At 41.9% G+C, this 24,854-nt stretch overlaps 1 protein-coding gene across 1 annotated transcript in view; it reads right to left on the bottom strand.

Moving 5' to 3' along the window:
- snap91a (synaptosome associated protein 91a) overlaps window positions 1-24,609 on the bottom strand; it is a gene marked incomplete at both ends in the record, with an annotated part of 28,303 nt that extends 3,694 nt beyond the window's left edge. The window contains 6 exons of the mRNA XM_080039239.1: window positions 73-184; window positions 592-685; window positions 1,583-1,685; window positions 2,428-2,503; window positions 4,885-5,027; window positions 24,480-24,609. Of these exons, the coding sequence (XP_079895365.1) occupies window positions 73-184; window positions 592-685; window positions 1,583-1,685; window positions 2,428-2,503; window positions 4,885-5,027; window positions 24,480-24,609 (658 nt within the window). The remainder of the gene's footprint in view (window positions 1-72; window positions 185-591; window positions 686-1,582; window positions 1,686-2,427; window positions 2,504-4,884; window positions 5,028-24,479) is intronic.
- Between the last annotated feature and the right edge of the window lie 245 nt (window positions 24,610-24,854).

Genomic DNA, 24,854 nt, shown 5'->3' with positions numbered 1-24,854 from the left:
GGGTTTTTAACTTTCGTATATTGACTAATAGGCCTAAATGAGTGATTGAACTGCAATGAGCCGACTCTTTACCTAGCAGGTTAATGATGCCGTCATTGTAGCATGCGTACAACTTAATCAGATCTTTGAAGAGTAGCAGAAAGCCGGCGTTTATCACTCCATTGTTCAGATCTGGTGGATGCACCTATGGGTGGGAGAGAAAGCCAAGTGGCACAGCATGGATAGGATTTTTAAGATTTTTTTTTTAAATGGAAAACTTACAGGCAGTATTAAATGAAAAAGAAAGGAACACGAAAGTCAGATAATGTAACAGGTTAATCCTTATTAATCCCGTGGTACATTATTCTAACCCTGCTTAACAGAATTTCAGTTTAGACACAGAGGAATAATACGGTTGAAATCTTCACCACTGATTTTCTTCCGTTTCAGTTATAAAGACATCAATGAATAGCTGACATGTCTTGCTGCTAGAGCTTTATAAAAACCCAGTTGGCAGCAGTTGTTTTTTTCCTCAAGCGTGTTCGGTAACAAGTCAATCCAGCGACCTTGTTAAGAGACTTTTTGTACCCTAATCATTTGCGTGTCACTCACTTCAAAATCCAGCAGTGCGTCGATCAGGCTCTGTAGGGTGGCCATTCCCTTCAACAGCTTCTCCACTGACATGGTCCTCATCGCTCCGTCAGCTCTGGGAGAAGCAGGGGATGAAATAGAAGGTGTGAGAGACAGAGTGCAAACCCACGCACTGTCAAAACAGAGAATACCTGTCTGTATCTGTCGCACATTTAGCATCCGCCAACGTGTTTGATCTCTTTGTTTTTCAGTGCCAGCTTAGATAGCCAGAGGGACCTTGTGTCTGCAAGCTGAGCATGGGCTGTCATCTCTGTAAGCATGAGTTATAACCCACTCTGTATTCATCTCCAAACTACAGAACAAGCACTCAAGCCATGGAGTGGCTGACCAGTCATTCATAATACTCATAATATACATCTGTACATCTCTGCTATACATATTGTTTTATTTCACATCATTCTATTCCATTTACAGTATTTAATTCCATTACAGTTACTGGTATTTTCTTTTTCTTTCCGTGTCCAGTATTCTGTTTGGTTTACATGTATCTAATTTAGCATTTTATTTTATATTTATTTGGTGTACGTCAAATCTGTGCTTAAATTTTTATACGCTCAGTGTCTTCGCACTGCTCTTGTGTTTATTTAGGTCCCAGGTTTCTCTCTTCACTTGTGTGTTCCTCTTGTACATATTATTTTTTTATTTTGCATTGTTGAAGGGAGCCAACAAATGCTGCTGTAATGGTTGTGCATATGACAAATAAACAATCTTAAATCTTAAATCTTTGACTTGGCCCGGTGCCGGGCTGTAATTAGCTGTGTCCATCCCACACACAAACACCAGAGTGACCCCGTGTGGGATGTGTGTTATGTGCATATGGAGGGCAAATAAGAAGGGATAATGATGTGGTCATGGATAAAGGAACTAAAATACCCTGAACAGACTCAACATCAATAAGAAAGCTGAAACAGTCACGCAGCAAGGCGGTGTCGTTAGATGTGAGAAACCGTACCCCTTCTTGACTCGGCCAAAGTCGAAAGACATCTGTCTGTAGGCGAAGGCCTTCTCGTTCAGGTAGCGGCTGTAGCGCCGGATGAACGTGGACATGTCATATCCTGAGGGAAACATAAACACGCACATGAACAGTGTCCAACGTCAACTCATGGTATAAGTTTAATAATAGGCTCTTCAATGGCTTACAAAAATAACAATGCAAAGGTAAGATATGACAACATTTCAAAATGTCTTCAACTCTATTGAAACCAGGCTTTGCAACTGCTACCTGTGAAAAGCGTGGGTGCTAAAAGGTCATCAGTTGATTAATCTCAAGTCTTTAAAAGTAGAGTTAAATTTTTTGAAGAAATACACTCTGTTCTTGCATCTACAGTTTTCTTTAGAACCAACTAGCTAGTCATATCATTTATTTGAGCCACACAAAGCAAGGCAAGCTGTTTCCCGCTGCTTCCATTATTAGGCAGACAGTAAGTGTGTATAGAGAGAAGAGGATACGTTGCTGTCCAACAATTATGTCTTCAAATTTTAAAGATTGGCTTTCTAAAGTCTGCAGATCTTCCAGTCACCATAGCCTACAATACGTATGTCCTCAACAACAGACTGTGAACCCAGTGTTTTAACAACATGGGAGAATGCATGCATTTCCATGGAGATGGGTTTAATTGAAGGGAGCAGTGATTATCATAGCTGTAGGGGTGGAAGGCGAGGGAATGGTCAGGTCGGTTGTAACATTGGAACATATACTTCTGTTATTAGAGAGGGGGAGAGTGGAAGACAAAAAACAAATGGGTTGTAATCATGTTTAGGCTAAAGAGAGAAAGGAAGGAAGTAAACAGCACCCACCGTGGGAGCCAGTTTTGTCCAGGAAGTTGGCGAGGTTGAACAAGGTGTTTCTGGACGCCAGGAACTGCAGGAATCTCTGCAGGAGAGGACACATACACTGGGGTTAGTGGTCTGCCAGGCACGCCATGATACATATGGGGGAAAAAATGCCTCAGGTTTTGGCTATGGTAAGAATAGCCTAATTTACATAACGTTATTGATGAAAACATGTGATTTTGGTGGTGGTAAATGAAAGCACAGTGCAGTAAAGAAACAGATAGGAGGCATCATCGTGGGGAATAACTATAGAACTGTGAAACATCTTCAGGGTCCTTAAATCCAATGAATAGCATCGACAAAACGATACAAAATGAAAAGTATTTGCATCCATATTATATATCCACACATTACACATCCCAGTTATGAAAAACACATGCAGTATATGATTCCCTGCAGTCATGGTTTATTATATTTCTATGTTCATTTTCAAACAGATAGCTGAAATATACATAATGGAGGTCTGTTTGATATTCACTGCTATATCGAGGGGGCTCTCTACCCCAAACCTGTGAACCTGAGGCGGAAAATTGGAATTAATATAAGAGGTGTGATTCTATGCTTGTCTTTTTCTTCAGTGATTCGAGAGCAATCCAGCATTAAAGGAACAGTGCTGCTGCAGCCTTGGTGAGTGGGAAGGTGTGAATATCAATTAGACACATGAAGAGGATCAGGACATTTACAATGGGAATAGGAAAGACAAACAGGCTCTACATCTGCAGCCCTGCAAGAACAAGCACAGTAATGGATATAAATATGTCCTACACACACACACACATGCACACACGCGCGCACGCACACACACACACACACACACACACACACACACACACACACACACACACACACACACTGTGTCCACATCACACAGATAATACCGCAAACACGGGGAAAGATTTGTGAAGAGTGTGTTTGTGTGCATGTGTGAAGGGCCATACCATCCCATTGTGGCCCCATGGCAACGCAATGTACCCTTTCCGCCCTCTCTCCTTTGTGTCATGTGAAATTCAGTATGTCACGTCAGGCACTTTGATGACGGGCTCTAAAGATCAGCAACATTTTTATCTCTCTGATTTATCCCTAGCTGCCCATTCAGAGCTATGGCCTTTTTACAGCTGTCAGGAAATAAAATGGGGTCATCACGGGGTCAGGACCAGGCCAGAAGGCCAATCCCTTTGCAAATACCGTGATGATGCCTGCTGAGGCCAACATTTACAACTATGGGGGCAAACGCAAAAATGTAAAGAGTTCTTTGCAGAGAAGACCTTGGAGTGAATTTAAGTCAGAAGGTAAACCATAAATATACATGGACAACCATGAGCTATTCTGTCGGTAAACACATGTTATAACCTTTTTGTGTCAGTAGAAAGTCACTGTCGGAAGCAGCCTTAGCAACCGCAGATGCTTTGACCTGCATTCATTGATTTTGTGGCCTCCATCAGACAAGCTGTCAACACATTGACCCTATCGTCACCTTATGTAACCCAACATTAGAATTCATTTGGAGTATTTGCTGTGTACCTTGTTAATTAAGGGAAGTCCAATATCCATTCTCCCTATAGCTCTGTTGGTCTCTTACAACTGCCAAGGGAGTTGGAAATGATTTATCTGCATCCTTAGCTGCTGAAAGCTGCACAGCTGGCTGCTAACTGCCTTCTGTCTATCAGTGCTGCAGGTATCGAGCAGTGGGTGTATCGGAGCTTTTTAGCTAGAAAACAGCGGCCTGCCCCCAAAGCTGAGGGGGACTGCACAGTTGGGTGATACGCTTAAGCTTTCCACCGACTGTTTAATTAAAAAAATATTGATTTGCAAAGCTTTAAGGCTGGAAAAATCCCCTTATTCCACACGCATCCCCTGTGCTGTATATTCAATATCAACCTGTTCCAGCTATTCAGTGAAGCTGTGGACTTTTTAGAGATACAAACAAACATCATATCAAATGGATAGACTCTACAGCACAAGTTTGAACAATGTTTGAAGAGGTTGAAACATGGATTCACTTGGTTGATTGGAGGGTTAGGGTTATGGAATATAATAGCAATTTAAAAGCATGACGTTGTTGTCCTGTCTTATTTTTACCTCACAAAGCACAACAGTACATTTTAATTGTGATATAACTCTGCTGTGCTGATACGTTTTCCCTAGCCTTTTACGCCGTAACATGGCATATCTGTGCTCCTGCTGCGTTGTGTTTTTGAGCAGATATTTGTGTGTCTACTTTGGACACTAGTGTTAACGTTGTCAAAGCAGCGATGCCCTTTACTTATCTTGAAGTACAATAGTCTTCTGCTGTCTCTACTAAGGGAACTAACCCCACACTACGATGGTGAGTGGATCAGCAACCAAACCACCAGCAAACCAGCAGCTAACATAGGTATGTGCTCGGGAGTGTGTGTGTAAAACTCTGTTCTAATATCTCACCTCATTGCCATGGACCATGAGATGATGTGTGGTGATCAGGGCTTTGAAGACCACCACCCAGCTGGCGTTGCCGGCCCTCTCCATCAGCGTGTCGGCCATTGAAGGGACGTTGACAGTGGTCTCCTGTGTGGCCGCGATGAGGACTGTGGAGCATTGAGGAGAGGAGGAACAGGAGGTCAGGTGATGGATATTAACAGGGCAGTGACTCAGGACAGGTGCAGTACACACTACACAGCATGTTCCCAAAGCTAAGCCATGGCAATTTAAACCTCTGCAGGGATGGAGAAAGAAGAGAGACAGTGAGAAATGACACAGGAGTGTGCTGGAGTAAATGAGAGTAGAGTAAATGCGGTGGTATGGGCATGGGTCTCTCTCTCTCTCGCATCCCAATTTCACTTTAATTCGTCATGGGCATTTCCCTTGACCAGAGTTTATTCAAATAATTAAAACATCCAAATGGAATGAGATGTTTTCCCTTGTGCTAAATAAACTACGCTAGCTAATATTTGTTGGATCTAATAGGTTTTGCAGGATCGATGGTAATTACTCTTATTTGTCAATTGGATCCCTGTCTTGTGTAGCTGGCTTATCGTTGCAAGCAAGATGAGCTGGACTTTATATACACAAGTGTCTTTGGAGGCTGCCATTTTCCATCAAACGTGCTTTGATGAGTGCTTCACATTGTGCTACCATTGCTCTGGTGTGAGTCATACAGGCTACTGCTTTGTGTGTTACTGCAGTCGGTACAGGCAGAGGAAGAGTGGAATATTCCACAGCAGACAGACAGAGAGAAACCATAAAGCAAAGAAGCAATTGCAATGTGAATCAGACTTTCAGCTCTACAGATTAGCGCTAAGGGACAACACCAAAGCTTTGACACACTGACCACTTGGTCAACATAGTGGTTCAGAGACAGGACTTCATGTAATACAGAACATGTGTCAGCAGTATAGTTATTGACCCTATACATCTGTGTTGATGATACAATGAAAAGTGATCACTTGCTTTCTCTCTCTCTATATATGCTATAATAATTCACACAACATGTCAGAGGCAGGACTACCATATGAGCATTAGGCTATGACATTTTATTTAAAGCATTAAATTGATATTTAACTGCGTGCAATAGCGACAACCCTGCAGATAATTATGAACTAACTCTGGTGTCCACCACCAGACAACAGACATATATAAAGTGTGGATAGTGGAGCATTTATCTGCTTGAGAGCCAGCTATTTCCCTCAGGAGTCGGTGGAAAGAAAGAGCTAGACAGAGAACACCTTGAAATGATGACTATACTGCTCCAAGTCAGCTGGGTGAGTTTGTTAGCATATCTGGTGATAGGTGATCCGGTAAAAAATATGCTTATGTTGTAAACCTTGTTCTGCTGCCTCCCATCTGACCCAAATGGATCAATAATGCTTTATTGTCAAATGTCCAGGCTGTATTGTGAAAATGTCTATTTTCTATTACTAATACCACATTTTACACTGTATAATGCTGACTAACTACCATAATATATTGTTTATGCCTAAGTGTTAGCAAGTGGGAGCAAGTGAACAATCCCTCTATCTATGCAGACGATATTGGTGTCACTGTGATACACCTATTTATACAGCACTTGGTAATTCAAGCGATGACAATTGGTCAAAACATATGACGGCTTTCCAACACCCAAATAAAAAGAGCAATCATCCTGTTCGTCAGATAACAGTAAAGCCATACAGAATCACCGATTGGAGAGCAGCCTTCCATAGCAAACCTCAGGGGCTCCAGAGACAGTGTGAGGAATGAGACTGATGGTGAGAGTAGGTGTGCACGCAGAGTGATGGATGGAGGGGAGAGAAAACATGAGCGGCGTCATTTTAAAAGCCTTGATTCAGCAGAGCAGGGCGGATACAGAGACAACTACTATTGAGTGCTGTGATTCATTAATAGCTTCATATCCATGTCTGCCCTTTTAGAGCCAGCAGCTGAAAGCGGTGTCTATTGAATTTGCTTAATATAAACCAAGTGCCACTTCGCGGAGTAATCTGACTGTCACCGGTTAGAATGACAGGGAAGTAATGAACAAGGGGGACTTTGGGAATTAAAAAGTTCAATGTTCAGATAAGAAATCAATCAGATGAAATGTTTTTCTAATGAAGTACCTGTTTTGACAACTTTTAAGTGAGAAAGTGACTATTTGCAATTTGACAGTTCATGTTATGTAGGAAGTATTTCTAGGGGTATTAGTTCTAGGAGTTTACAATGATTATTTAAATGCAATCACAATTAGAAACAGAGGTAGATGTTTGATGTGAGGTTTCGTCTAATTTGTGCGTAATGAAAGGGAATTGTATTTGGTGTGGAGTCATCAGTTACTGACTGTGACATTTTGAGACAACAACCACCTGTCCAAACAAGCTCTGAAGATACAATTTATTTGGGTCTTTTCTGTGACTAAGGGTGTATTCACACTGGGAAAGTCCGCTAGTTCACTTGCTTTGGTCCAGACCAAATAGGGTTTAGATTTTTTTTGTGTTTGGTGTGGTCCACTTTCATATTGCCCCTTTTGCAAGTGAACCAGCATTACGAAGCAAAACCACACGTGATCTGAGGTCATTCATTCATTGGACAGACATTCTGGGGTGGAGAGAAGCAGGAAGCGCAAAGTAAAAACTACAAAATATATAATTGATATAATATGGGATTAAAAATAATAAAAAATGTCTACATCTAGCCTATAAATAAAGACGAAAAACATCAAATTAATGTTATTTCATATGGTTATAATATTTAGCCCTATGACAATGCCACGTTATGTGGCTTGTAGCCTACGATGTGAAACATAATTTTTACTGTATTTTTGCTGCTGGACGTGCGGCTCGCGAGAAGAATAGGCTCAAGCTGACACTCAGCTGATTAAACTGTGTATCAGCTGGGTCAGTTCGGCGCAGTTCAGCTCCAAACTGACACGGGGATAGTATTGACGGTCCCTTACATGGGAAGCAAAATAAAACACACACTTCTTGCGCAGCGAGAACCTGTTGGCACTGTGCGGGAGACGCTCCCCTCTCCTTCATCTGATCACTGAACACATTCAGCATTTTTACGCGTCCTTTCAATCAATTGTAATATATTGTTCTGGGCTCCCAGTCAAACCACAGCTTATCGTCCTAACAATGGCGACAACAACACTTTCCCATAATGTGAAGCTGATGGCAATTTATCAAAAAAGAAAAGAAAGAAGGCACAGTGCTTCCTGCATTTGGGTCGGATCGAGTCCGGACAAATTCACACCACAAACGAATTGCAGCAGAGTGCGTTTGGAAGCGCATCGAGACCACCTCTTCAGCTGGGTCTCGGAGCGCTTGTTTGGTCCGCCCCCAAGTGCGATTGCTGTATTCACACCTGCCTGAAAGATGCACACCGAAGGCGGAAGTGCATCTGAGATCGTTTCAACCGAACTAAACACGGCATGTGTGAATACACCCTAAATGACAGATTATCTCGCTGTTAGTTTCTGTTTCTGTGAACAAATCCTGTCCAATAATAGCCCACAGTGTTAGTAGCTGGAAGAATAATCATGCAAAGATGTGTTCAAGGTCACAGTCAAGCTACAAGTCGGCTAGCACTTTTGCTTCCTGACATGCTTTCATCATGCGGTAATGATGGTTGTGCATGCCCTCCACAGTAGTAAGGCAGCGGATACACGCAACAAACATACACACACACACACACACACACACACACACACAAACTGGATAAATGAGAATGATAATCCCTACGGGGCTGATGAGTCAGCAGCCTGCATCATCCTACTCTTTTCATCTCTCCATCCCTGTCTCTGTGTCAGTCTGTGGCTCTGTCCGTCTCACGCCCGGCCTCTCTCGCTCTGCATTTCCTACTGTGAGACAAGCTGCACAGCCACAGCCCTATCCTAACAAGAGCACGGCCAAAAAATGAACAGCTGGCCAGTCGCGTCTGCTCTATCCTTGTAATTCAAACAGTGGTTCAACGCTAATAGACGTCTATTCTTTTTTGGTCTGTTCAGCTTTTGTGGCAATTGCTTCTCACGATAAACGTTGATAGATCCTTTCAAAAACTCACCATTTTATTAATGTTTACCACTGTGGGCATGACTTTTGAATTTGAATCTGATTTGGAAAAAGTCTAGGGAAACGTGCAGCAGAATATAGAGTGCTTAATCCTGCAGAAGCAAAGACAGAGACAAAGGCAGAGAGTCTCTGTTCTGATTGAGATGCTTAACAGCAATCCAGCAGGAACTCCTGACTCACACCTCCCCTCCCACACACACACACACACACACCTCTGCCTTCTCAATAATGCATGTGCGAGTGTGTGTGTGTGAGAGAGAGAGAGAGAGAGAGAGAGAGAGAGAGAGAGAGAGAGAGAGAGAGAGAGAGTTAGTGCAAGTCTGCTCAATATCTGGCCTTGTGTCAAGCGCTAGCACACACACAGAGTCACGATGACAATTCCTTGCATGCTGGGATCCACAATTCATATTCTATATGTTTCAGCATACAGCAAATTATATCATAAACACTTGTATCGCCTCACTGCCAGAATAATACATCCCAATGTATTTTTCAGACTGAGTCATCAATATATTTCCCAACAGGAAATTAGTTTTTAGTAAAACATTTTTTTCAAAAGCTCTTAACCCCTACTCAGCAGCACCCAACAGCAGACATAGTCATAGTGGAGCACTTAGCCGCTAGCATTTAGCTGAGGAGACCAAAACACTGTATTCTGTGATAATATGTCAACAGTATGTTTACAGCTTGTAGCAATCCTCTCAGGTGGAAAACCCTGGAAAAAAATGTTCTGTAATTTTTCCACTTTATACATTTTACTGGCATTTGGCCTAATATGTGCTTTTATTTTCTTATCTTTTTAATAACATGCATAAAGCAGAAAGCCACCAATTCACTCAAAAACATAAATAATGTTACACTATACAGTTTACTGTGTTCTTAATACCTGGTAGCTACGATGATCAGCAGACTGGGTGTAGCTACGTCTTATCCATCATTTGATTGAGTCTAGGACTGTAATAATGCTATGAAGTCTGCATCGTTCACAGAGCATGAAATTAAAAATGTATTCAAATACTGAGATCAGAGTGTTCCGAACTCCAATGGTAACAATAGCACAGGTAGACACTATGCGAGTGCAGGAATAGCCACATGACACCTAAGAATGATGAAAGCCCGATGAGAATGTAGCATTAGCGAGGGCTATCACGGAAGAGTGGAAGTATTGACCGACTGAGAGTAACTGCATAGTGAGTCTTGTAATAGCAGTTAACCATCCGCTGGTTATTACTGCAAACGTCACAGCAACACCTAAATCTACAGAACTGCAGCCGTTCATCAGCACTTGTTTTTTTTTAAATACTGTACAGTCTATGGTGCTGACCCATAGGCTACAGTAGTCTATGGTGCTGACCCATAGGCTACAGTGCTGTTTGCTTTTACACACATGCACACATTCACAGGGATGTAACCTGTAACTGCTGACTAAGAAAATACATAATTCTGCTGTTATACGAGAATTTGTTCTATAATTTTCCGTACTGTTCACTTATGGATCCTGAAAATGCAGTTAATATGATCACTGTAAATGCAAACATAGTCTCTCTATTCTTTAAGCATCCAGATCCAAATACTGTCACTGTGGTCCTCGTATGAAATTTCAGTCCAGAAAAACATCCTCGATTTAGAGATTTAGTTAGACACACGCACGCACACACGCACGCACGCACGCACGCACGCACGCACGCACACACACACACACACACACACACACACACACACACACACACACACACACACACACACACACACACACACACACACACACACACACACACACACACCACACACACACACACACACACACACACACACACACACACACACGGTATGTGCACACACATCGTCCCCTGCTCTAACATTACAACCGCAGCACCTGAGCCATCACTGTGCAGTGCAGCAATCAAAGGGAGGAGAACCGTTCGCCTGATGTGTCCACATCATCTACAGTGCGTGTGTGTGTGGTTGTAAAATGAGAGCGAGTAACAGATGAAACCAGAGACCTGCCTGGATGGGAAGCCCTCGTTAACAGACATACTTGCAAACATGTAGCTCACATCTACACAAACAGACGTTCACATGCAATGCTTCAGAGTGCAACCACCTGTGAGTAAGGATTCGGTCTGACAAACAGCCATGTGCTATATGCAGCCTAATCTGTTATGCATGAAATGTCTTGTACAATTTTTTCCAAACTGAAATGACCATGCTGCAAGCCGACACCGGGGGAGGATTACTATCCCAGAAAACAGCACTGAATAAATCTTTGAAAGTATTTTCTGTGTAGATAATTCTTGTAATGGCTTAAATCCTTCCACAACAGAACACTATTGTTGCCCGTGTCAAGAACACAAGAATCAAAGTGATACGTTCCTTCATGGTAATACACATGGTCAGTGGTTTATTCTGAAAACAACTCTATAGCTCTGCAATTTTGAGATCTCTTGAATCGATGAGCACCATGCAGTTGTCACTGAGCATAGTCAGGGGTTTTGGCACCTTGTTTAAAATGTTTGTTATGTTTATTTAAATTAAGGTGTAGGCTATGTCACTCAGTGCAACAGTGCGGCTCTCTTGTGTGATTGTATTCACTTTCAGGACAGCATAATCCCTAAATCAGGCTGTGGCTACACACAGACATCACTTCCTGAGATACTGTAGATTCATCCTAGGTATTTTCATGTGATTTACCGATAATAATAATAATAATAATAATAATAATAATAATAATAATAATAATAATAATAAAATACAAAGATTAATACAAGCCTCATCTGTTAAACTCAGACTTCCCCTTGCCCGTGTGATGTGTGTATAACGATATAGGGGGTGAACACAAGCTATTTTGTAGATCTAAGTGGACCTTATGGCCCAGTGCCACTGGCTTCTGTGAGTGGATTATCTGGTAGTTATACGTGATGGAGGTGTAACATAGTCCAGTAAGGACACATGATGTGTAGCCAAGGCCTGAACAAGCTTATTCCTCAGTGCCACAAAACTCTATTGTTGACTAAAAAACTATTAACCAGAGTCTAAAGCCAGGGTAGTAGCTCTGCAGGGCTGCAGCATATTGGGCACAGAGGATATCTCAGCTAAATGCTAGCATCAGCATCACAATGGCAATGCTGACATGCAGATGTTCCCCAGCTATAATTTCTGTTAACTATCGAAGTGAGTGGTGTCATTATGCTTGCATTGGCTAATTTGCACAAGCTTAGCTGAGGCTGATGGGAAGGTCTTCAGTAAAGCAGCTATATTCAAATTATGTTCAATCTCCCCCAATAACATCCCTTAAAAAACACACATAGTCTAAAATAGACAAACTATTGGACATGAGTCACTTGTTTCTTTGATGACACATTCAAAATCTTCACCAGATATTTCCTGCAGTAGCTGCAAGTTGCCCCCACAAATGCACCATTTACTGCTGGCTGATTTGACATTTGCTAAAGTGTCAAGTGGTTGAAAGTGAAAGCATCAATTTGTGTCCTGATTATATCTTCAGAAGGATCAAGCAAGAGACAACCTCCTGATGCATTGTAGGTTTTGGTATTTGAATGGGTATTGTGACAGTAAGACAATGATAGACTAATGTCAGCAGGTTATTCAGTGAGCTTGTATTGATCGAGATCTTCTAGTCGAACACTTGGGACTCATGTGCTCTATTGACCTGAGCAGTGTCCCTTAACTGTCACTCAATACCCCACCAGGATGCCCGGCGGCGTCTGCCACTCCCCACACTCTGATGACAGGACTCTGATTTCAGACTGCAGACTTTAACATATCAATACCAAAGCTACTGTATGTGAGTATAAGGGAAGAAAAACAGTTTGCTTTACGCATTGACACACACTAGCCCATTACAAGCCTTCACGACACACACTCAACAACGTCCTCATATTTTTCAAAGATGGATTTTTTTGTCAAATGTTTCAATATGTACCACCTTGGACATGCCAAGGTGGTTTCCTAGGCAACAGGCTACATTGCAGTGGCATCAGTGATGCAGTAAAATCCGTTCAGAAAAATCATCTTCACAAATGCAAACTCCCACGGCAGCACACTGACCAGGGTCATCCAGCCAAAGCAAGATGTATGTGAGTCATAGCTGCCACTGCTGAAGCATTCAGCACTGAATTCAAACAAACACTTTGTAATACCTTTCATACACTCTCTATGCTGAGCATGTATTTCAAAGTGGCAACATTTCTACCCCTCTAATATATCACACAGGTCGGTATAGTGTTGATGTTGAATAGGTGAATATGAGCGATGGTGTATCCAGTGAGCTCGCTGTCCATGTAAGAGCACACAGGCAATTACAAGGCATGTTGCACGAGCGATGCCTTGTTGAGCTACACATGAATGGACCGTGAAAGTACAGTGTGTATTTATAGCTCCACTCACCCCCAAGCAACACACAGGGAATGGGGGGGAGGGGGGTGGGGGGGGGGGGGGTTGGCTCAAACATACCCAGAATGCACTCTGTCCCAGCACAACATAGCACCAATGTGGTAAGGCAGCCAAACAAAGAGGGAGCCATTGGGATCCCAACACTGTGGAGGCTAAAAGTGACATCTGAGGAAAGAGCTGGCATCCCACACAATGCTGGTGGATGCAGATAGCAGCACTTGTCTTCACATAATAGTTTTGTTCTATTAGTGACATTTCACTCAGCTCTCAGCTATTGGTGGTCAGCTGTGATCCAGCTCATGGGTAATGGGTAGAAAATCCCACTTTCATTCAGTTTGGGTAAGAAGTGACAAGTGCGTTGTGTCCAATGTGAAACACAAAAACGACTTAATATTTGAAGTAGATATCAGGGAAATTCTCTTATAATATAATAGATTCTCAATTGCGGCATGCACACCAATGGGGACATGCCAAGGTGGAATTTATTAGAATTTTAAGAGCCTCACACTTATAAATTCTGACCTGTCTCTTGAGCCTCCATACTGCAGATTTACTGTCCTGTTCTATCATTCAGCGACCAAGTAGGAAATAGGCTTTTGCTGATCTGCAGGCAAACCTTGTGCACTCTTATTCATCATTCAAAAAGGCACCCACACAGACATTCAATGAATATTTTCTCCCCATGGGGAACGGATCTGCTTTTTCCAACTGTGCTTACCTTTCAGTCTTTTTACTCAATATTGTAATTGTCTTGGGTCTTTCCTCTCAGATCTGTGGTTTTGCTTAGCCTACAACCATTACTCACAAAGATAAAATAAAAACATCGCCAAATTAGACCCGATATATCTTAACATCTCTTCCTGTGTGCAATCATTTTGCCCTCCCTTGATCCCTGCACCCTCTATTATCAGTGTGTGTGTGTGTGTGTGTGTGTGTGTGTGTGTGTGTGTGTGTGTGTGTGTGTGTGTGTGCGTGTGTGTGTGTGCGTGTGTGTGCGCCCCTTTGCGGCTTTGTGCCTCCCTGTCGGAATAGAAAATCCCCTCTGCTCCAAGGAAGGGAACAGAAGCATATATTCACCCTGAATATTAAACCAAATTATGTGGCTAAAACCATTTATTCTGGAGTGTTGGGCTCTTCTTTTTCTAACAGAGAAAGCCTGTATCTGTGTGGGTGCTACAATAGGTCTGTCCAGGGCCAAATAAGTACTGGAAGCGAGGGTGGGTAAGTAACTACTCTGCACGAAGGAAATAAGAAAACTTGGACTCAAAACCTCTGCACCAAACTCATTAAGAACAACTGAACAATATCGCAAAAGGAATCCCAAAGAATAATTCCTAGAGCTGCACACACGATGCCCACAAATGGAGAATGCTTATTCAAGTTTTTGTATAAGCGAGTAATCAAAGAATCCGGGAGGAGAAAAAAGGGACTTGATGCTGCAGGTCAACAGCCGGTGGTCTGCAGCAATTTATCTCCCCGAGATAATCTTAAAAGAAAAAAACACAAAAAGTATCCAATTATAGCCAAATGGATTGAATACACAGCCTGATCTAACAGCTCTCCTCATACTGTATCCAACACGAGGAGCTATCTTCTCCTTCTGCATGGATCTTCACATTTTGAGGGTGTTGACTTTTCACCTGGGGCCTCTACGGAAAGTCAAATCTCCTAACCTTTAAGCCTCCTTTACTTAACCTTTGTGGAAAACATCATCCGGTCAAAGAGAGATGAAAATGTGTTTCCGTTCGAACATAGGAAAAGACAGCACTGTTTAAGATGAATTCGACTCCACTTTTCCTAACCGACGTCATTCTTAGTATGTAGACTTCGTATAGCAAAGTGCATATTTAAGACACTTCTTTTGTTTGCCGTTCAATTTCAAAATGCAACAATGACTCTTTCACTAAACGAAGAACAAAGACTGGTTTTCAACCTCACCCAGTCCTCCAAATGAATTTTGGTCAAAAGGTTGAATAGTCAACAAACAATTGCATCCTTGAAGGATTGATCTTACTCTATATTGTTGGGGAGTCTAAGCTGAAAACTATTCCTTAAACTCTGTGGCGCTAAGTAAATGTTCCCACAGGGTTGGAGGTGGCAAACTGTTCAGTAACACTTTTTTAATGCGAAGTGCGGCCCTCAGGGAGAACTCAGCATTCAGACAGAGTCATAAAACCAGCAGGTCACCCAAGCCTCCCTGCATTATTAATATGCAGCCTGGGTAGGGACATGGCCCTTCATAATGTCTGAGCTGTTGCTGCTTACTTGCATACAAAGGGCTGTTTGCCTGCATGCTCCCCAAGGTAAAAGAAGCATTCTGCCCATTTATGTGCAATAAATTCCTTCCCACATACATCTGTACTGTATTATTTATATCTTCATCCTCAGACTTGCAGGCTTCAAGGGCACTGCGACCTCCAAACAACGTCACCAACATGAATGAGAGTCACTGGAAGAGGTGGGAGGTACTGTATTAAGAAAGGATGAATTTGAATCAGCTGCTCCGATTCAGTTTAGAGTGGATTATAATGGTCAGCTGGTAGCAGCTGTATAGGGGGTTCTTGGTTTCAGCTCATTAAATCTGGGCTCACATGGTTTGTGGAGGACAGTCCGCCACCCACACAGAGATTGACATTAAAGAGATGCAGTCTGGGACTTTGGAGGACCCGCTGTGAGATCAGCACTGCAGTACACGCAGGGCCCTCTTAACAACCTCTTTTCTCATTCCTCTGTTCACTGCACAGAATCATTATAGAGCAGGGAGGAAGGAAGAGAAACACAGTGGGAGCTGTGGTGGAAAGACAGAGTGGCTCTTCTCATACACACAGAAACACACATACTGTACACACGTCAGAAGCATCCTTTACACTCATCATTAACTGCTCTACATGTCTGTTTAGTTTTTGTCCAGAGCGGAACTGCCCGATTTGTAAGACTTGGAGATTTTTTTCCTCGTTGGTAAACAGAAATTATTCACAGACACACACTGCCTCTTATGTTGTAATTCAGACTTTTAGCTCCAAACTGACCGAAATAAGGTCTCATAATCAAAACTCGAGACAGGATTCCATGTGTAACATCTGTCAAAACACTATAGTCCTAACGCACAGGATTGTTACAGAAGTGGTATGAATACAGCAGCAGTTCCAATGAACATATCCACACTGACAGCGAGTGGAGGTGCTAAAAATATGCTACTTTGCATCTCTTTTTCCGAAAATATCCAGGTATGACACCCCTTTGGCTAAGGCTGTGAAAACTGTCTTTCTACGACTGAAAACAGGTTGTCTAAATGCTATCGAAGCTTGTCTGTCACAGTACTTTCCCACATCCTTGGTACACATCTGTTTTTTTGTGATAGTTGTATTGAAATACAAGTGCCAGATAGAGACTTGGTACAAAAGTCAAAACTCTAAGTATGTACACTTACACAGAAGACCTTACAGACCATTTTGAGAGTCTCTATCCCCCTCTCTGCTTCCTCCCATGCCAGAGCCACAGTTTGCCTCTCAAATCTGGAAACAAACTGACGATGACTCATGGTGCGCTAACAGCAGCACCGTAGCAGCCAAAGGGGACTCAGCACGCTGCTTATGTTTCTCAGCGCTTACCCCTCACCCCCAAATCACAAGCCACACACACACACACACACACACACACACACACACACTACAGGTAATGTATTCTGTTTTTGCTCCGAGCAGAACAGAATTGCATCACCTAAAAAACCTGTTAATTGGATAGACTAGATTTAGAGTGGCATAAAGAGCTGGTGATAATAATTGCAGTGACCGCACTCACAGAACCTCAGATGTTAGTGGTCTCATAAGAAACAAGGTCCTGATGATTTAACATGGTCTGAGCTTTAACCCCGTATGGATGTAAAGAACAGGCGAGACACCCGAGCAAGAAGGGTGGAAAGACGAGGACATACATTTTTCAAAATACAACCTTGCAGCTACAAAGCCATTCTAAATATCTCAACAGCATGAGCATAAGGACGTTAGGGCGTCATGAGCGGCAGTGGATAAAGCTGTAGGCTAATATATTAGGAGCAGCAGGAGTGGCGGGGACTGACTTTGGAAACAGAGCCATCTTCATTTGGCTGAGGTTCAAACCCTGTTACACTAGTCCTGTCTCCCTGTGGGCTACAGATAACCTGCATGTCCTCCGATGCATGCTCCAGGCCTTTGGATTCACATTTGGAAGCAGCTCATTTCCTATCCACAATAAACCAGAAAAAATGTGGCCCTTCAAGTGTACTATACATCAGCTCCTATTTCCTACTTCCTATTTCTACTCAGGACGAATAAAAAATGGCAAAGATTCGATACTTATTATCGATTGTGTTTGTTTGTCAGTTCTGCTTGTTTGAGTATTATTCCCTTTCTTTTACAAATCTGACCAACGACTGAGGGACAATGCAAATTTGTTGACCTGAAACTTATGTTGTTTTGGGGAGGCATGTGGATGGGGTTGTATTCTTTTTTTTTTACTTTGGTTTTGGAGTAGGCGTGACATTGCATGACCCAAATGTCTTAAAAGCATACTCAGTGATTGTAGTCCCAAACACTTTTCTGCCAAAATCAGCAGAATCAAACCATATCTACTATCCGCTAACTGTCCGAATTGTGTGTGCGCCGAAAAAAAAAAAGCCTGGTGTTTATACAAAGCTGAGGCTCCGTGAATGGCTATGTAAACAAAGGGAGTTGGTGCAAGCCATACAGTCTCACTCCCAGCATGTCGAAAACAACGCTTGGTCAGGGCCATTTGCCATTTGGTGGTGCAAATGGTCTCCTTTAGCGTCTTTATCAGACACAAGCATTCTCTAACATGGCTGAGCATACACTTAAATGAAAACAGTGGACATTCTGTACTTTCTTCATGTTGTTTGTTTGTAATTGTGTTAACCTTCAAATTTAAAAAAAATATTATTGCTTCATGGTGGAATAAAGAAATGGGCCTTTTGACAAAACCTATCATTTGGCAGTTGCTGTTATAGGTTATAATTGAAGCAGCAGAATGAAGCCCGGAAACAAGTGTGTGCCAAGCGTTTAATTGACAATTTAATCAATGCTTTTGCCAGATGTTGTATAACATAATCCAACTCAATCAATCCAAGCACACAGAAACGCTCCGTAACACAGTCCTGGTGGAGTACGTGAGGCTATTTAAGTAGGCTAGTTTAAAACGTGGGGGCACATTGTAGCTTCCCACTCTCTGTCACCAGAAAATTACAATAGCTTGTTCTGTGTTTACTATATCATTGATACAGCACTGTCTGATTCTCACACATTGCAGACCTCGCAGGCCTACAGTACGTCACAGTGAACATGACTTGCGTGTGCCATTCCCCGTTCCATCTTGAACCCCTGAGTCTAGTGCCTGCCAGCCTGCCAGATGGTCACACTACTGCACCAAAACCATTCAAAAGCTCACTGTTGAATTAGGGAAGGGAAGGATTCTTACCATATCAACCCAAATGTAAAGGTGGGCCCACTCTTTAAAACATTGCTCCATAGCGCCACTGTTGGTCAGAAACTCCACAGGGTTCCTTTCATTTATAACACAACCACTTTTACTTTGTGGCTCAAAACAGGAAGATGTTGTTACTACACACACGACAATGGATCTATTGGATCCTGACTCAAGTAGTGTTTGGGATGTCGCCAATGGTATGGCAGCTCTGGGTGTATGTAAAGCCGTGCATGCACACACAAACAAACACATGGCACACACATTCAGCCACTGCGACTCTGAGCGATCGAGAGCCTCCTGTGAAATAAAGCCATGTGGGGTGTCAGGCAATCTGCGCTGCTGCTTCCCGAGCTCTAATCTTTTAGTAGTTTAGAAAACTTCTGATCGGTATCGCCCGTCATCTGTCAGGCTCCTTAAATACACAGCGAAGGTGTCTCCAGATTTTATTTCCAACCTCGGGAGACACATATCTAATTGTATGCCCTATATTTCTTTGGATCACTACTATTCTTTTAGCTTTTACTTGTCCCTAGAGTCAGCAGCTTGTGGCCCGAAGACACAAACCATTTGGTCACAGTCCACTGTCTGGAAACCTTTACAAACCAGCCTCTGACTATTATAGTTAACAACATTACATTAGATGTATCGGTTAGCTTCAGGGAATAAAGCAAAATAGATGAAGGCCTTGAGACACCACACTTTAAAAACCAGCATGTCTGTTTTTACCTTCAACCCACACTTTTACAATAGTATCTATTTATGGTGCCTTTAATACTCCAAGTGGCTGAAGGGTCTAATTCAGTGTGAAGGCTCTTAGTTTATTATCTGCCTCTGTCTGGGGCTTTAGGGTCGCAGCATTGAGAGAGCTTACTGTCCCACTGCTCTATGGATGTCCCTTGAAGTGAATCAGAAGGGCATCAGAAAAATACGCATCAGTCTGTCAGTGGAACAATCCATACCAGACGATTATTTTTAGACCACTGGACACACGGGTAGAGACTTGCCCGGATAATGGATTAAAGATTAAAGATAATACAACAAATGCATCTTGTAATTGTTGTATCTTGAAATGTTGGAGTTAGAGCCAAACAGAGGTTAATGCATGTTCTATGCATGGTGGTATTGCTGTGATATCGCTGCTCAGATTGACCAATTACAATTTAGAATGGACTAATGGAGCTCACTCGGAGAGGGAGAAATAACCAGGATAAGATATAAAGCTTTATTGATCTGTTACTTTTACATTTCAGCTAGAATGTAAGGAGCAGCCCACATCAGAACACAGCCAGAAACCCAGGAAAAAAACGTAATATACAAGAATGCATTATGTAAGGGGGGAAAAATAATATCTTTCAAGAATATTAGCATAATTAAATATGTAAATGAGAGTCAGAATGTCCACGAGCCAAAGATAGTAAATATATGCGCGGAATGCATGTGCAAACAGCAGAATGTACACATATTTGTAAAGGACCATATTAGCATGATAGGAAATCTTGGCAGTGGAATAGGAGGTTATAATGATGACTTATTATGACTTATATTACTTACATATTAAATTTTCCTGGGTTCTGAAGTGGGCTGTTCCCTACATTCGGGCTGATTGGTTAAGAAAAATGTGATGCCGTTTTATCAATATGGTTACAGTATAACACTAAATAATTCATATGGTTTGTATGATGGATGTAGTAAATCTTCTTTCGTTGCAGGGGTAATGGTGTGTCAAGCTCCTCATTAGAAACAGGACAGTACAACTGTGGAGGTAACAGGTTTCACTGACAGACAAGATTAATATTTCTGCTAATGAACACAAAATATACCCTTTTTCAGTTGCCAAATGTCATCCGTGGATGAAATTGGATATCATTTCAGGCAATTATCCCATGGCATTTTCTGTATTGTGATGTAAATCTACCTTTCCCATATATCCATAAGCCCTTTCCTGAGGAACCGCTTCCTGAAACATTCCTTGACATTGAAATGCCAATTAATTGAAATTTTGTTGAAAGTCTTGCTACTTACGTCATACAGTAATTAAAATCAAAATATTCAATACAGGTCAAAATGACAGTTTTACTTTGGAGTTTTTTTTCTACGCATTTAGCTTTATTGCTTTAAGCCTGCAGTGTGTAGAATTTTGGGTTTTATTTCCAAACAGATTTTGTAGAAAGTAATTATAATATCCATAAGTACATTTAATTTAGTGCATAATAGCTGAAAAAATGTTTTTGAATATTTTTTTTTCCCTTAGGAAGGGTCTTATATGTCCATATTTCTGCAAATCTTGGACCAAGGCCTAGTGCCGCCATCTTGAAAGTGTCATAGTTGGAATGTCATCAGGTGCATTGTTTAAAATTTTGAATTGTTCTGGTCCTTGAAGGCCACTGTAGCTTCTGTTATTATTCGAAAGGGTTGGGGATACCCAGGGAGTGTTGCGTTCTAGAACTTTGTAGAACTTTCTTGATGATGTCATATTACACACTGCACCTTTAAAGTAAGACTGCTATAACGTTTGCTGAACATCACCCACTATGGCCCCAAGTAGCACTTATAGGATAACTGGACAGGAAATGAATGTGCCTTCATTTCCCCAAGATTATGTTGAAGCGATTTCTTTTAAGACATCTTCATGTTTCTTTGCAACATCCAGTCACTAAACAAAAACACTAACAGAAATTCCGGAAACGGAGTAATTAAAGATGTAATCCACCGCATTGACATCTAGTTTATTGTCTTTTAAGTTCCTATTGATCAAATAGTGAGTTAAAAAAATGGTGATTTAGCATTATGACCCACTGATGAAAGCGCCTGTATTTGCTGCTTTGCCCTGTTGTACTATCGGAGGGGCTTCGCCGTATTTATCGCACTGCAGCGGTGCGTTCCTTTACTCAGGACATGGGAGCTTCAGACTCAGTAGTACTAGAGTTCAGACCTGTTTGCATTCCAGTGCATCTGTTAGTTATTTTTTTTTGTTTTTATGATTCATATACAGTCTATGGTTTGTATAAGACATGGTCTTAGTTACCACATGTCTGGGCGAGTTCTCTCACTTCGGAGTGCCAACGGCTTTAGCAAAGCAGACTATCTCTGTCTGCAGTTATCATAACTTCTGGGTCATAATGTTGGATCAGAACACAGAGAAAGCATTCTGAAGGTATGAACTGCCAATATACTGACTTCATACAGTCAATAATGTTCGGTTTTGAAAGAAACTCTGGTCCAGGAGGGCCCGCAACTCAGTTTACAGCCACTAGAAACAGCAGATTACAGCTTTAATGACACTGTCTATTTGAATGTTTATGCTTACTTTAGCCAGTATTAGCCAAAATAAGATACTGGTCATACCAAACTAAGTAAGAATGTACAGTAGAACACATTTGAAAGCAAGGGAAAAAGGAAAGAGTTTGTGTTCTTGCTCAACATTTCATGAGTAAGAGAAAAATTGGCCTTGAGACTTCATTTGAAAGTCAAATGCTCTCGCCACTACAACAAAGCGCTGACACAAACGTTGGCATGCGGGCAAGCTTTCCACTTTGCTGTGCTATGATTTAACTTAGTTCATCATTCAGTTTGATTTTTTTTTTTTTTAGACAGGACAAGGACAGACAAGCCGACTGATTTCTCCCACTCGGTGTGAGACTGCCAACTTGAAATTGCCTTCAGATGTTAGACCAAGGAAGAGATGAAGGTGTGACTCTTCATCTTGCGGTGCAACAGTGCATTTCGGGTGTAACCTAGTCTACGGTTCAATAACTTGTTGTTAATATAAGTCCATGAAATATGTCTAATATAGTTTTTACCTGACTGTCTAAAAAGTCAGTAGGCCTATGTGTCTTTTCCATTAGCATCCAAATTCCATCCTGTTGTTTCTCACACCTTATTATGAGTATTAATGTCCTCCAACATATTGTAATGTTTTTCTTTGTCAATACATACATTTTGAGCATATTAGCACTTCTAATTGTTGTAATATTTTATTTCTAACCGATAAACACTGCTGACTTAAAGTTACAGCAAACTATATGCTCTCGTTTTACCTTTCATTTGTTTCATTTGTGTTGGCGCTAGAGTGGGCGGTTAAATCTCCATGAACGTCTGGCTTTGTTATGTGTCATTGTTTTGAGTGTGTTATTTCATATGACTTTAATATTCTGTATCTAGTGTTTTATTACGAGGCCCCCTTATGTGCTATTCTGCTGTGTTAGTGGCTCTGGAGCAGCCAGTGTAATATACAGGGATGTTCCGCTTTATTATGTGTCCCTGTCAGACACAAAACGGAGATGAACAACAAAGAGATCAGTGTGCAGGGACCATGTGTAACCAATGGGATCTGGTTACAAAGGACTCCTCAACGTTGAAGGCTTCTCATCAACCATAGTTATTACCAAAGTTAGTTAGTTATTACCATAGTTATTACCTTAAAGGGACATACTGTATATCCTGCACGTTATAAATCATAATAAGGATGAGCTTGGTGTGGTCTTTACTCTGTGAGTGTATGGGGTCAAAGTGAAGCATGGGACATATCTACAATGTTCAGGGACGTGTATGCATACACAAAAGATAGCTAATTAAAAGAATATGAAACCCAAGTATCATGTGGCGGCTCCTTCTGCTGTTCTCTTTCCAACATACCAATTTCCTTATGTTCACTCACTGTCATATTACAGGTCGGTTTATGCTGCACTCTTTTCACATACATACCATCTATCATTGTATAAATTCTCTCAGGCATGGCTCTCATCTGTATGTTTGATATTTGCATTTAACCCCATCCATATACTTTATGGGCCTTCTGCGCATTTCCTCTCAGTGTTTTTAAATTGAATTGGCTCCCTAACCCCACGTTTACCCTGCCATGTTTGCACAGAGCAATATGTCAACAAATCAGTAAATTGCACCAACAAATTATGTGTGAAATATGCTGGCAGTGCTGCTATCATGGGGGACATGAGCCAATGTGCAGGCCTATTTGTTAAGCGGAAAAAACACCACCTTTTCAATTATGCCTTCACCAGCACTGGAGCAACATGGGGGCGATGGCCTCCAGTCAGCGGGGCCTGAGTATCTGGTTTTAGGCTTGGAGGCGTCACCCTGGTTTTTACTATGAAGCCCATCTGCCTGGCACAATGGGGGAACTAGCCCTGCTGGGATTAGGCAATAGGTCTGGCTTGTTCAATTACAGCCTAAATGAAAGTTGTGGATGCCTTAAGCATATATATGTGTGTGTGTGTGTGTGTGTGTGTGTGTGTGTGTGTGTGTGTGTGTGTGTGTGTGTGTGTGTGTGTGTGTGTGTGTGTGTGTGTGTGTGTGTGTGTGTACACACATGTATGTAGGAATGGATGGGGGAGGCAACCGTCATGGCTTGGATGAGTGGCCTAGTTGTACATGAGGAGGATGGATGGAAGGTGGACACGTTATAGGGCATCAGATAGATAGATAGATAGATAGATAGATAGATAGATAGATAGATAGATAGATAGATAGATAGATAGATAGATAGATAGATAGATAGATAGATAGATAGATAGATAGATAGATAGATAGATAGATAGATAGATAGATAGATAGATAGATAGATAGATAGATAGATAGCATACTCACATTCCATGTGTTTTTTCTTTGGAGCTGTCTGTTCATGTGTGGTGGCTTTGCACACAGCTCGGGCCACATCGGATCCCGTCAGCGTGTACTGCGCCGCGGCGATACGGTCCGTTAGCGTCTGACCCGACATCTTTCCTCTCCCCGGGGCTCAACCTCGACTATCGAGAGTCCAATATGGTCCTACCCCCCCACAAACACACACACGTACGAGCAGCCTCAGTAATCCCAGCTGCCTTCGAGAGCACCACAGAAAACACAGCACTAAAGGAAAGATATGCTACTGTAGGTCACTTCCTATGAAATTGCAATCGAATTATTGCATAATAATCGTGGAATTGTCTGATTCCCACTCAGTCGTGTTGGATCCGCGTGCGT

This window comes from Ammodytes marinus (assembly GCF_949987685.1).
Source record: "Ammodytes marinus genome assembly, chromosome: 13".
In the NCBI taxonomy this organism is placed as follows: Eukaryota; Metazoa; Chordata; class Actinopteri; order Uranoscopiformes; family Ammodytidae; genus Ammodytes; species Ammodytes marinus.
Note: the sequence above shows the minus strand (reverse complement) of the source record. Positions and strands in the feature narration are given on the sequence as shown.